Source organism: Ixodes scapularis, unplaced genomic scaffold, assembly GCF_016920785.2.
Source record: "Ixodes scapularis isolate PalLabHiFi unplaced genomic scaffold, ASM1692078v2 PGA_scaffold2__306_contigs__length_199485367, whole genome shotgun sequence".
In the NCBI taxonomy this organism is placed as follows: Eukaryota; Metazoa; Arthropoda; class Arachnida; order Ixodida; family Ixodidae; genus Ixodes; species Ixodes scapularis.
In genome coordinates this window covers 87,110,675-87,124,232 of record NW_024609857.1, presented here as the reverse complement: position 1 = coordinate 87,124,232, position 13,558 = coordinate 87,110,675, and the positions used below count along the sequence as shown (strand labels likewise).

At 44.4% G+C, this 13,558-nt stretch overlaps 1 protein-coding gene across 1 annotated transcript in view; it reads right to left on the bottom strand.

Moving 5' to 3' along the window:
• The window catches only part of LOC120847950 (adenylate cyclase type 2), a 55,201-nt gene that overhangs the window by 17,531 nt on the left and 24,112 nt on the right, over nucleotides 1-13,558 (bottom strand). Inside the window, exons 5-7 of the mRNA XM_040219897.2 lie at nucleotides 12,439-12,597; nucleotides 3,702-3,848; nucleotides 142-243 (exon numbers count right to left, since the gene is read on the bottom strand). Coding sequence (XP_040075831.1) covers nucleotides 142-243; nucleotides 3,702-3,848; nucleotides 12,439-12,597 — 408 coding nt within the window. The remainder of the gene's footprint in view (nucleotides 1-141; nucleotides 244-3,701; nucleotides 3,849-12,438; nucleotides 12,598-13,558) is intronic.

Sequence of the window (13,558 nt, the reverse complement as noted above, 5' to 3'; positions counted from 1 at the left end):
AGGTTCCCGAAAGGGATACATAGAAAAGGATTTTTAAGAGGGCTTTTTAAACGCTTTGTGGAACAACAGGGCGGCCACATATGCAGCGAATAACGAGGAGCACATTCGTACGTGTTGCTAAACACTACCACCATGTCTTACCCCATTTTCCTCCCTCCCAGGCTGCAATCCCGCAGCAGCCATGTACGTGCTGCCGATTGTCTTGATTTTTTCTATGATACTGAACTTGGGCTTGAGCAGCAGCTGAAAAAGATAAGAGTACAAAGGGTTAAGTAAATGCAGCTGTCACTGTAGCCTAATACACGAGAACAAACAAATTATGGCCTTGTTGTATGGGCAAGTTGATGTAACGCGTTGTGAACGGAAAATACATGTTCTAATGATTGCAGTTTTTTTTTTTTGCTGTCACATTTATGTGAGAAATTGACAATGACGTCACTGACTTAGCACGCACACTTCTGATAAGACGCGCACACGTAATATGACCACATGTGATTGATGCTCTTTATACATTTTAAGAGATTATTCTACGTCGGCATGAGCCCAGCAGGAGCTCAGATGGTACGATTACCTCGGTTGCTCATCATAAATGCAAATTTAGCAAAATACAAAAAGTCGTTGTGGGATATAGTTGAGCTATCTGGAACAAGCTTGTTAGTGTGAACAGCTGCATAATTTTAACAAAACACGCATCCTGGAGCAGAGAGAAAGAGGGGTGGACAAACACAAAACGCATCGAAGCGCATCATTTCGCCTATTCCTTCTGTTGTCCTTGTTTTCTGGCGCTTTTCCAAATCTAAGATATACCAACTTGCCCAACTCCAGATTCTTCTACAGAACAAGAGTTTTGTCTTCCCTGATTCGTAACCCTAGAGCAAACAAGCACATAACTCTTGCTTTGTGGTTGTTTGCTCTAGGGCTACGAATATAACTTCGAGAACAAACGGTGAATACTCTTGAACACAGAAAACCTTATGGTGGTGCATACACTCCCCTATTTCTAAGGTAGGTGTTGGGCTAGGAGAATAGATATGCGCTTGTGTAGTGGCGTCAATGCGTCCACGTTGACTTCACCGTCGCCTGTTCGTTGCATAAACGGGTTGGAAGAAGGGATGGCACTGTCATAACAATGTGACTAACTGAGGTTACGCGAAAAGCGTAATCGTAAAACTCATTGGTTCATCAAAAAATAATTATATCGCGATATATATTGGCTTGAAATTTATACGTAATAACATGTAGAATTAGTGTGCCAAATTTGAACCGAACGAAGAGAAGAGAAATGGTCGAAGTTCCTTTTAGAGCGCAGCTCTCAGGGGCCCGTTCCCGGCTTGAGCGGCGTCGGCGTCGCCGTCGGCGTCGGCGACGGCGTAACCAAGGTCATCCCAAGGTCACGTGACCCCCAAGGTCACGCGACCCCTCGAGGTCACGTGACCACTCCCAAGGTCATCTCAAGGTCACGTGACCCCAAGATGACCCCACGTGACCCTTTGAAGGTCACGTGACCCCCAAGTTCACGTGACCCCCAAGTCACGTGACCCCTCTGAGGTCACGTGACCCCCGAGGTCACGTGGTCTCCTCTCCAAGGTCACGTGACCCCCGAGGTCATGTGACCCCTCCCAAGGTCATCTCAAGGTCACGTGACCCCAAGGTTACCCCCACGTGACCCCCAGGTCACGTGACCCATCTGAGGTCACGTGACCCCCTGAGGTCACGTGACCCCTCCAGGTCACGTGACCCCCAAGGTCATGTGACCCCCTGAGGTCACGTGGGGGTCACCTTGGGGGTCACGTGACCTTGAGGTGACCCCCATGTGACACCCAAGGTCACGTGACTCCCAGGTCACGCCTCCCCGAGGTCACGTGACCCCCTCCCCGAAGTCACGTGACACCCCCCCCCCCCCCCCCCGAGGTCACGTGACCCCCCGGAGCATATTAAAGAATGAGGGGAGGAGGAGGAGAAGGAGGAAGGGTCTACCCTCCCCTCAGTACCCTTCACTCTTCCTCCTCAAGAGCTGCGCTCCAATTCGGCGTTACAGGGATTTGTAAACGGCTTTCACTTTTTTTTAAGGCAAATAAAAGTGACTCACAGAAAAACTAGATCTACAACCAAGTCACCCACATTTCTAAGATAAAAACAAATTAGTCCTAATTGTGGGGTCTAGGAGAACTCGTCGCAAGCCAACTCGTCGCAGCCAACTCGTCATAGGTAAACTCGTCAAATAGGGCAAGTCGTCATAGGGCATCTCGTGCACGGGGAAGTTCTAAAAGAGGTCAACTGGGCACTTGTCCACTTCGTCAAAATTTACCTTTTTCGCCGATCTTGCATTTGCAAGTCGGCTTCGATAACTGATGACAAATAGTAATTTCCAACAAAAAATAAAAGCACGACATTGTCTTCTATAGATTTTTCTGCAAAAAAAAAAGCTTCTGCTGCCATCTCGAAGAGTTTGTGCGTATGCCGCGTGCTTTGCTCGCTTTCCGAAGCGACAAACACCCACGTGCTGGACTGTAAATATCGCGCTCTGGGCCGTACCTGAGAGTGCTATATTGTCGGGGACAAGTTAGCTTGTCCCCGACAAGTTAGCGCACGTTAGCTTCGGCCGTGTTTTGATTGGGCGTGCGCGCGCGTGCTGTAAAGGGAAGCAAACTTATTAGCCCATGACAGACTACAACAACCACTCCGAAACATGAAAATATTGGGTCTAGGAGAACTGATCACAAGCCAACTCGTTGTAGGTAAACTCATTAAGTAGGGCAAGTCGTCATAGTGCATCTGAAGGTGTTGGCTTTGGCCTTTGCAATGCTTTCTATCTGTACAGACCCAGTAAGCAGCGTCGTGGTCTTGTCGGCTACGCGTATAAGAATACCCTACGCATAGACGCATGGGAGCGTCACGGTAGGTTTTAATTCGGTCCATCATACGAAATGCGATCGTGCTCTCTGAAGGTCCACACATTTCGTTGCCATATATATATCCGTATTCGAAGCCACTTCGAATGAAAGACCCCTTTGGTTTGGATAGAAAACATAGAAGACGCCTCTAAAGACGAAACTCAACTGCTACATTTCCCAGCATCCTGGTGCGGAGGTCCGCATACCACAGGGTGACCACTATTTTGTCATTGCGCAATAAGTTTCGACCTAGCAAAGCTTCCAAAAAGGGTTTAATAACAAAGGGACGTCGTAAGTAAAGATAACACCGCGAAAAGCCGTCCACAACCGCCCGCTGCAAACAAGCAAAAGGAGAGGCCAAGTTTGAAACTGCGACAAGTTCGATGCAACCACTTTCCAAATTAAAGCCCCTCCCCCCTTTATCTGCCCCTCCCTCCCTCGCCCTCTCTAAAAAAAAGTCTGTGACAAACTTTCCAAGAACGAGAAGGTCACTGCGACAACTTTCCCTACTACGAGTTCACCTAGAATGAGATGCCCTCTTTGACCAGTTCACCTATGACCAGTTTTCCTATGACGACTTGGTTGTGACGAGTGGGCCTGTTGCCCTAATTGTGTACACGTCTATGCGTTTGAGAGCGACCTAAAAGACACGATAAGGAGGTTGCACACCTGTACCACATGCATTCGTGGCGCGCAATGTCTCGTGCATGTTTTCCTCGTTATTTTTTTTTCGTGTAGGTTTCGTGCACGCATGCTATCATGAAACATGCAGTGAAGTAGCTAAAGAAAATAAGAAGATAATCTCACCTTGTCGAAATCGCATATGATTTCATTTAGAAGCCGTAAGCATTCGAGACCTTGCTTGTTGACATCTGTCTCGTCGTAGAATTCGATGTAGTTGGGAATGGACGCAAACATGACCGCCACGTTGCCGTAACGCTCGTGATAAAGTTGCTGTCACAAAAAAAAATGTTTAGCAAAATAAACACATTGCAACATTAACCAGGAGAAACACTTGAAGCAAAAACCTGAATATTACAACAAATCACGAGTTACTTTGTCCGTTGTTAATTGTTCGTTAATTTCTCCGACCCCGTTGTCATATCAAGTACGGGAAAATACTTCACTCTTGACAAAATAATTCCTTCGTAAACTTATTTTATTTCGCATATATGGAAATGTGCGATTATTAGATGGTTTATGTTAATCACTAGATCTGGAGGAAAGCTCAGAGAAGAAGAACTCACCGGAGAAATCGATAACGCCTAAAGGGGCCATGAAGCGATTTTTCTACTTTTGCTAAATACTACTCAGAATCACTCTCTAAAGTTAATGAACGAATAAACTTGCCTTAGTTTTTCTTTCTAAGTAATCGCAGTCGGCAAATAAATGCGAGAAATATGAGCATCGTTCATTCCCTCCACTCAAAGCCAGAACAAGCGGCCACGTTGCCTGGTGCCTATCCTATGCCACCAACGTTAATCATAGCTGCGTGCTGGGGTTGGCAAAGTAAAAAACGCGTGCTGAGATCCAGGCATTGTTAGAGTTCGGCTATTCTTTTCACCGCAGTGGTTGGACACGAGCCACTACCCGAGTGTCCAACGAGGCATCGATTATTACGAACCGAAGTCGAGTGCTCACGAAGTTCTCGAGTCCAATTCAGGAGCCGCGCTCGACTGTCGTCAGGCGGATGGTTTCGATCATACAATTACGTCATCAAGCTTTGCGAAGGCCAAGACTGAAAGAAATAGTCCCCTTTATTCCTCGAAATTGTACCGCGACCAAGAAGCTTCTGAATCAGTGGCGGTCCGTGCAAGTATACTTGGGCCAAACAATGACCAGTACTAATCCAGTACGCCTCTGTAAAGACATGAACATTCCAACCCGATATCGTTTCATGACCCCTTTAAGCTGAGACTTCAGTCAAGATATATCAATTTATTATCATTAAAATTCATCAGCTTTGTAAAAAAAATGTAATTTTTTGTAAAATTTATGAAGGTTATTGGGTATACTGCTCCCAAATTAATATTTGCGGTCGAGTGTTTTCTGTAGTTCACTATCTAGGCAGCGAAAGCCTAACTGAAAACTTTATGAACTTGAAGAACAGGAAAAAGTTCGAAAGCTTAATAATGTGTGCCTAAGACCTAAAAAGTACTACTGTAAATGCCGAAAATCCGAAAGTGCATGCGCAACAACATGGTGCCTGAAATCATCTTTAAAGCTTTTGTTATCCTTTGGAAACAGGATAGGACGGTCAGTAGGATATCGAGGTTTCTTTCTTCCACGGACAGGCACGTTTTCTAGCCGTTCGTGCTGGGGTTTCCACACGTTGCCTTTGTCTGATAGTGGCCCTCTATGGCGAGCCACCCATGAATTCCAGAGCTGCGCACTGTCACCGTTGTTCCTTGTGACCTATATAAGAACTAGTCTTCTGTAAGGTAACAAATTGGACGAGTTGGTAAACGTTATACCATGATGGAAACCGCACAAACGGCGAAAACGGAGTGAAAACAACAAACACGACAAAACGAAGCTGTTCTCTCAACTAATGTTTTATTAATTAAAATAACAAAAAGAACACAGCTTAGCCGACACTGATTAAATCAACAAACGCCTACTTATTTATCAGGCACCCCACAATCTTCGGGGCTGAAACGGTTCACACACCGCTATTCAAATTCGCTCGCAAAAAACAAACCTCTTTATTTGGCAGTACCGACGGCACACTGTCAAGCTGTAAATTGTAGGTTTTTTTTTTACGTGTGTCCGATGTTCTGATTTTATACTTGCGGCATCATTAAGATACAGAATGGGTGATTACTAATTTCTGAGGAATCAGTAAATATGCCCAATGAACTTCAAGAATATTACAAAAAAGAGGACACTTATTTTTAATGAAGTGACGAATTGTAATTCTGTTAAATTGCCGCGTGTAGCGTACAATCCGCTAAGCTAAAAAAAGAAATAATTTAAACAATCGGTGAGCTTTTTTTCGCATTCGCTCAAATGCCGGTTAGCTTTTCTCCGGTGAGCTTTTCTCGGCCGCCCCGCCTCCCTAGAGGGAAGAGTGGCGCTCTGCGTACGCGCCGTAAAACTTCAGCCGCACAGCCCTATTCCACTATTATATCTCGCAGCCGTGGGAGGTGGACTGGTAAAGCATGTAACAGAGAAGCTTGAGCTGACCCCCCCCCCCCCCCCCCTTTCTACCCCCTTCTATGCAATCTCCGCATCAATGCAATGCAAGAAGCACATATAGTATGGACCAAACTGGAAACCAACACTGGCTTTTGTCGTGACCCGGAAGTTCAATTACCTGTTGTCCTCATTAGGGGGTTGAGGACACGTCAAGCTGCTCTATAGCAGCTTCTTCCTCCACCTCCCCCATCTTCGACGGAAAATAAAGGAATTATTATTATTATTATTATTGGGTGGTTTCATTTGAATTCGACCAAGCTTGTCGGGGTCGGTCCTCAGAATTATCTGTCAAAAATATATGTGAAATCCCAATCCCTGCGATGAACAAAACTGCCCTTCAAAAAAATTAGAAATATGTAGTTCGAGAGAAAAAAAATATGGAACGCTGCCGGGTGAAATGCGTGGAAATCGCGATTCCATTTCTGTTCAAGTTTAGACGGTCTTTACAAAATATTGAGTTATCACTTACTCTTAATACTTTTTATACTATAAGTATGCGATGTGTTATATTTTTAGAGGTAAATTATAGTTTTTTTACCATTTTTAGTTATTTTTACATAAAATCGCAAACATGCCACCCAGAGCAATTTCGACTAACATTGGGATAGCTATATCAAACGAACGGTATGAAGCTATGTCATGAGACATATATCAATACGTAGCTATTTAAATAGCCTATCGATTGGTATGTGTTTCTTGTTTATCGATTTTATTGAACACTATTGATTTCACCCCAAATATGTACAAAAATTGAAAATATACAAATTTCGAAATACATTTTTTCAAAAAGGCCATTTTTTATTTTCTTCTAACTTCTCTACTTCATAGCCCATAAGGTGTAGAAATAGTGTATATAAGTCTTGGGTGTAATATTTTTGTTGTATTTTGGTGACAACCAGTTAAATAAGCCAATTTTAAACCTGTCACTCAATCCTTGGTTCATCTATTCTGGCTTCACCACAATGGTACTGGCGGCCTCAATAATTACAATCGGTTTTAGAAGCCAGTCCATCGTGATCAGTTTGCCATTATATATGCTCATGACGACTCCTGGAACATCTGACATACGTTACGGAGGGCAAAACCTACCATTCACGTTAACAGTAATGCCACCTGCAGTCTGAGAGCGGGACAAGCTAGACATTATATTTTGAGATTTGGCGGGCGAGTGTTCTTACCGATTAAATCGCTGAAGCAGAGTGCGGTTAAGTGAACTTGAATATGCAACCTATATGTTACATACGATAGCCCGGTTTGTGAGAGAAATGAAACCCCTTACTATTATTGCAAAAGCCGTTATAGCTATAGAAAGAACAATGATTAAAATGTTCTTATTGCTTTGTAATTTCGCCTTCAAATTTCACGGCTAAAGGAAGCTTCTTGTCATTTCCTTTACTTTGAAACACGAACAGGAGCGAAATTGGTAGGAATTAAGAACGTAGAGCTCCCGAAAGCGGCAGCCGGCGTTTCACCAAGAGAGTTGGACATCTGGTTGTAATTTGTTTACGTAGTTTAAGAAATCACGAACAAAATATTTCTGACAGCCACGTAGAACTTGAAGACGACTCCTCTTCAAAATAAAAATAATAAAACAAACAGTTTTTTTTTCTTGCATCAAACGGGGTGCTAACGTAAGTAGCACTCTGTTCTTCATCGAACTGACTCAAACGCGGGTCCCTTTTGATCAGCACGAGGGAGAGCAATGATTGTCTCAGACGATACATTTGAGACAATCATTGATAAGCTTAGTTGACCCCGTTGACCTACGATAAGCTTTGCTGACCTCGTGCTCCCGACCGAGGCTGTTTATCGGACCGGTTCGCTGTCCCCAACTATCCTTCTCTGACCAAAGGACCTCACTGCGCAAACTTGTCTGTCTCCGTCTAGTCAAGGTTATCTAGGGGAGGAAACGAACAGTGTAGAGTTTTGACTTTATCATGCCGATCTCCTGAACGCGCGGAACTTTGTTTACGCAGGGGTCGCAACGCATCTTAGTTATGATCAATGTGATTTTTGGCAGTTGCCGGCAAGACCAGTCTTGGGCACGCAAGCACCACACCAAAGAGGAACTCTCTGTCGGCGTCTATCTCTTTTAAGTTCGTCTATTTGATTTTGTACGTGTTTCCTAAAGTTTGCAGTCCTCATTTATCCCCCGATTTTATTATCGTCGTTTTTCGCTATTTATTACTTCCCTCCCCTTTAAATGAAAAGACATACAGCGCGCTCTTTCTCGGTGATGGTTTTCAGCGATTATATTCACACAGTCGTCGATACTAAAACAAGAAGAAGATAAAAGCAGAAAGAGAGAAATAATAAACAAGCAAAAGATCGCGGCAAGGAATAACACACGGGTTTGAACGTAGAATTAGGTGGCCACTCGTATTTCTCACGTCCACGTTTCAGTCATGGCTGCAGTTTTCAGCGTCAAAAGGAAGTCCTGTGCCGACTACTTTGAGAGACATAAGCGAGTGATATACCGCAACCGACATTTTCGACCCGTAACCGACCTCAACGTTGAAGCATTGAAAAGAATTCTGTCTCCAGCCAAAGCTGCTACTGTTCTGTCGACGGATATGCTCTGCCAGAACTGTTTTCGACGCACCGGTGAGCAACTTTCAGCCTGTGCGGTGAGTGACCCATCTTCAAGCTCTCCGGCAAGCTTCATTGAAGAACATGAAGTAGTAGATGACATTAACGAAGAAATATCTGCTAAAGGGCTTGAGACAACTCCCTTGCGCATGCCGTCTGTCGTAAACCCGAAAAGCCGTCACTCCTATGCGGCAAGAAAACAGCGGGAAATGGAAGTGTCGTACAGCAGACAAGTACGTAAAAAGTTGGCTACAGCATATAGCCTGGAAACGAGTGAGTCAAACTCTGGGACTGAATCTTCCTGCCTTAACTGTGACGAGTGGTGGGCAAACCTCAGAGAAGCCTTTGTCAAGACACCGTCTTACCAGGAGAGATGCCAGTTGCTCACGCTTGTGCCTGCAAGTTTAACTGTTAACGAGGTCGCACGTTTAATCCCGGAGGCATCAAGCTACATACTAAAAAAGGCCAAGCGACTTCGTGAACGTTTTGGCGTATGGGATCGTCTCGAGCCATACCAAGGCGCTAAGATAGGCGAGGACATCGTGCAGTCAGCCACGCGGTTTTACACCGACGATGATTTCGACTGTTCCCGGCAGAGCCCCAACAAAAAGGACGTTGTAAACATTATGAAGGATGGGGAACAACAAGCCGTTGTCAAGCGCTACATGACCAGGTCCATAAGAGAAGCCTACAAGCTGTTTAAGAAAGCTAACCCGGACTCCAAATTAGGATTGACCAAATTTTATTCGCTGCGACCAAAATGGGTTAAGCTGAACCCTGACCAAACTGTGTGTGCATGCGTGTGCTGCACAAATTTTGATTTGTGCTTATCTGCCCTCAACAGCGTACGGGAAGAAAAAATAACGGCTGAGGATATTGTCGCTCTGTGCCTTTGCCCAGACTCAACGCCCAATTGTTTACGGGGCGAATGCAAGAAATGCCCTAGCATTGATCGACTCTCCTTACAAGAATTACAATTGGTTCCAGATGAGGAGATTAGATTTTGCAAGTGGGAGAATGGCAATTTGGTGAATAAGACTGCGGACTCTAACGCCTTTTTGAAAGAGATGCAAAATTGGGCCACAAGGTTTTCTACTCACGACTTCATCCGTAGAAGTCAACGGGAAGCTGTTCGGATTGAGAAGAGCAAGGTGACCACAAGGCATATTGTCATGAACTTTGATTTTGCGGAAAACTGGACGGTGACCCTGCCACACGAAATACAAGAGCATCACTGGCACAAGCGTCAAATCTCCGTGTTCACATGTGTTGCGTCGACATCGCAAGGTCCCAAATGTTTCGGTGTCGTGTGTGAAGACCTGTGCCATGACACTGCCCACGCAGTACTCGCTCTAAGGTGCATTGAGGACTGGCTGGAGAACAACATTCCAGTTTATACGTCATTAACGTATATATCTGACGGTGCACCAGCTCACTTTAAGAATAGATTTCAGCTCTACGAGTTCCAACGAGCCGGTCTTCCGAAGGTGAAGTGGGTTTTTTCTGCCTCAGGACACGGCAAGAGCGCCTGTGATGGAGTAGGGGGGCTACTGAAGCATCAGGCGACGGTGCACAACCTCCGTTCGCCTGTGGATGAGGCCATACAGAAATCAACGGACTTTGTGCACAAGGTGGGAAAGTGTGTAAAAAATGTGACTCTCCTAAATTTAAAGCAAGACGACGTGAGTGATTTCCGCAAAACCAAGAGAGCCGAATGGGGATCCATACCGGTTCAAAAAGGCATCCGCCTCTCACACGTGTGGCGACTTGAAAAAGGGGAAGTCCGTCTTCAGCGAACTGCATAGTCGGTATTTTAGTGCCTACATGTTGTTTCAAAATGTGTGACTTTGTTAACTGTGTAGGCAAATTCCAGACGTTTCGTAAAAGCCTCTGCATGTATAGACGGGGGAGTGTTGTGCACCATGTATTTTATTAACGTGAATACATTAGTAGTTAAATCGAGTGCCTTTTTGTGTCGTGATACCAGCGTTTTTGTTTTTCATTTTGTGAGCTGTACTTTGTATTACGTGTGTAAGCTTATAAGCAAAATAAAACTATCTACATAGCTCAAACAGTTCAAGTTTGTTCATCGCAGGGATTGGGATTTCACATATATTTTTGACAGATAATTCTAAGGACCGACCCCGACAAGCTTGGTCGAATTCAAATGAAACCACCCTATTATTATTATTTAACCTTGAGGAGATAAGTGGTAAGACCGCTTATGGACATGGTACTAGATTTGGAAGATAACTTTGGTGGCATTTCGTCAGGACCACTGACCCTCTCTGCTAATCAAATATAATTTTAAAATACCGTTTTTTGTGTTTTTATTTGGTCACTGGTATACATCGAAATTCAGAACTTATCAGATAAACATGAATTTTCCAAAATTTTACCGGCAGGTGTTTTTCGAAGTTTCTTTCTATTTATCCGAAAACACGGAATCCTAGTTACAACTTTTAAGTTATAACCCTTGAGGGCGCACTACAGTGTTTTTGAGGACCTTGTTTTATTGTCATAACTCAATCTACGACCTCTAAGCATTCTAAAAGAACCGGAATCACATTTATGCGCGACCGATTTACGTATTAAAAAGTGATCATAGTTATCGACACTAAAGCCGGGGTCACCCTGCTCATACATCATGCAAAAGACAGTCTGCAAACACTAGTCACCGCAACATCCGCGGATCGAATGCCGCGTGCCAAGTTTTCTCCTTGAAATTGCCATGCGGCATTCGAAGCACGGATCTCGCGTTTGAAACTGTATGCAGACTGTCTTTTGTATTGTTTTGTCTTGTGACCCGGCTTTATTGTTGGCGCAAAAGGACAGATGGCGCTACCGAACCTTGCTGAATTAAGCCCCTTCATATTTTCCCAGGATCGCTGAATATGCTGAATATGGTCGAACGATAGACGGTGCTTGTCAGCTCTTCGCCAGCGATGGGTTCCCGCGTGGACGAGCGAGAGCCGCCGCGCATAAATGTATTTTAGGTATTTTTTTGGATGCTCAAAACCGTAGATTGAGTTATGACCACAAAAGATGAATCTCAAAAGCGCTTTAATTACCCTTTAATATAATGTTATACCTCTTAGGTTGGTTTTCGTAACAAACGCGTTCACTTCAAAGGCAACTCTCCCCGAAAATTCGTTGGTCGTGAATTTTAGTATATTCGTTTTCTATACCCAAACAACGTGTTAACTGCTCTTTGAGTGTTTGCTTTATTCAAAATTTATGTGTAAGTTTTAATTGGCTCATAAGTATAATACGGTATGAATATTGACTTTACCTGAATACGAATTCCTCACTTACAGTCGATGTTATGCAGGCTAGCAAGGTACGCTTTGCGTACAATAAAAATAGTTAGTCATAGAGCTTTTCAAAAATATTTGTAATCAATGAGTTCACTTAAATAGATGTTAGGTTCATTGTCTGAGATAGGTGTGGTTAGGTTATGTTAGGTTCGCTTAGTTTAGGCTAGGTGGAGTAGAGGTAGGTTGCGATACGCTAAAACCGGTGACAGGTTAAGAGGGAAGTGGGGGTTCCTCAAACCCTCTTTCTACTTAAGCAAACGTTGAAGAGGAGATGGCCTCCTCTCCAGCGTTCGCTCTGCTAAAATGGAAAGTGGTGCGAGGAGCTTCCACTTCACTCTTAGCCTGTCGCCGACTACATAAAGGGTATGAGGGGTTATGCTAAATTAGTCAGGTTAAGCTACGGTAGTTGATTTTCTCTTAGTTCGTTGACCGTTCGTCACCTCGGAAAGCCTGCGGTTGTTAAGAAAATGTGCCGCAACGTGAGCTGGCAAGATGTTTTCCAGGAGGATTTTGTTGATGCTTCCCATTGTTTCCATTTCGTCCTGCTCCACACGGAGCTTGGCCCTGGAGAGGAAGTCCACCCGAGAGCTGTACTCGGCCTGCAACCGAACGCAATATCGTTACCACACACTGAGGTGTAACCACGAGCAAATTATGAAAAGCTTGAATGCTCCTCAGTCACCCGTTGCAAAAAGAAGACTGGTTTGTATCCACTGTTATCTCGTAAAAGCGAGCCGACACAGGTGTCGCAACAAGGCTCGCGTGTATGGCCATTGAGCAAGGTGCGTTTTTGCCTCAAGGCAAGATTAAAGGGATACTGAACCAAACATTTTAGTGCCCATAATGAGTGGTGCACGATCTCTCCACGAGCCAGCAGCTGCCGGTGGGCGCGAGCACACGTAATAAAATTGACGTCATAGTCCTCCATTCACGTTTAAAGAGGTCATGAAACGATATCGGATTGGACTGTTCATGACTTTGCAGAGGGCCAAGTATACTCACACAGACCGGCACTGATCCAGAAGCTTTTTTGTCGCGATGAAATTGCGAGAATAAAAGGGGACTATTTTTTTCAGTCTTTCCTTCGCAAAGGTTCATGACGTAATTGTGGTATCCAAACAATCCGCCTGACGACAGTGGAGCGCGGCTCATGGGTTGGACTCGAGAACTTTGTGAGCACTCGACGTCAGCTCGAAATAATCAATGCCTTGGAGGACACTCGGGTAGTGACAGGTGTCCAACCACTGCGGTGATGAGCGTAGGCGAACTCTTACAATCCCTGGACCTCAGCACGCATTTTCTACTTTTCCAAACACAGTGCGTGGCTATGATTAACGTTGGCGGTATAGCGTAGGCAAAAGGCCACGTGGACGCTTGTTCTGGCTCCGAGTTGAAGGGAGGAACAGTGCTCATATTTCTCGAAATTTGTTGGCGAGTGTCATTGGCTAGAAAGAAAACTAAACCAAGTTTATTCAGTCACTAACGAATTAGGGAGTGACTCTAAGTAGTATTTAGCGAAAGTATAAAAATTGTTTCACGGCTCCTTTAAGCTTACAATTA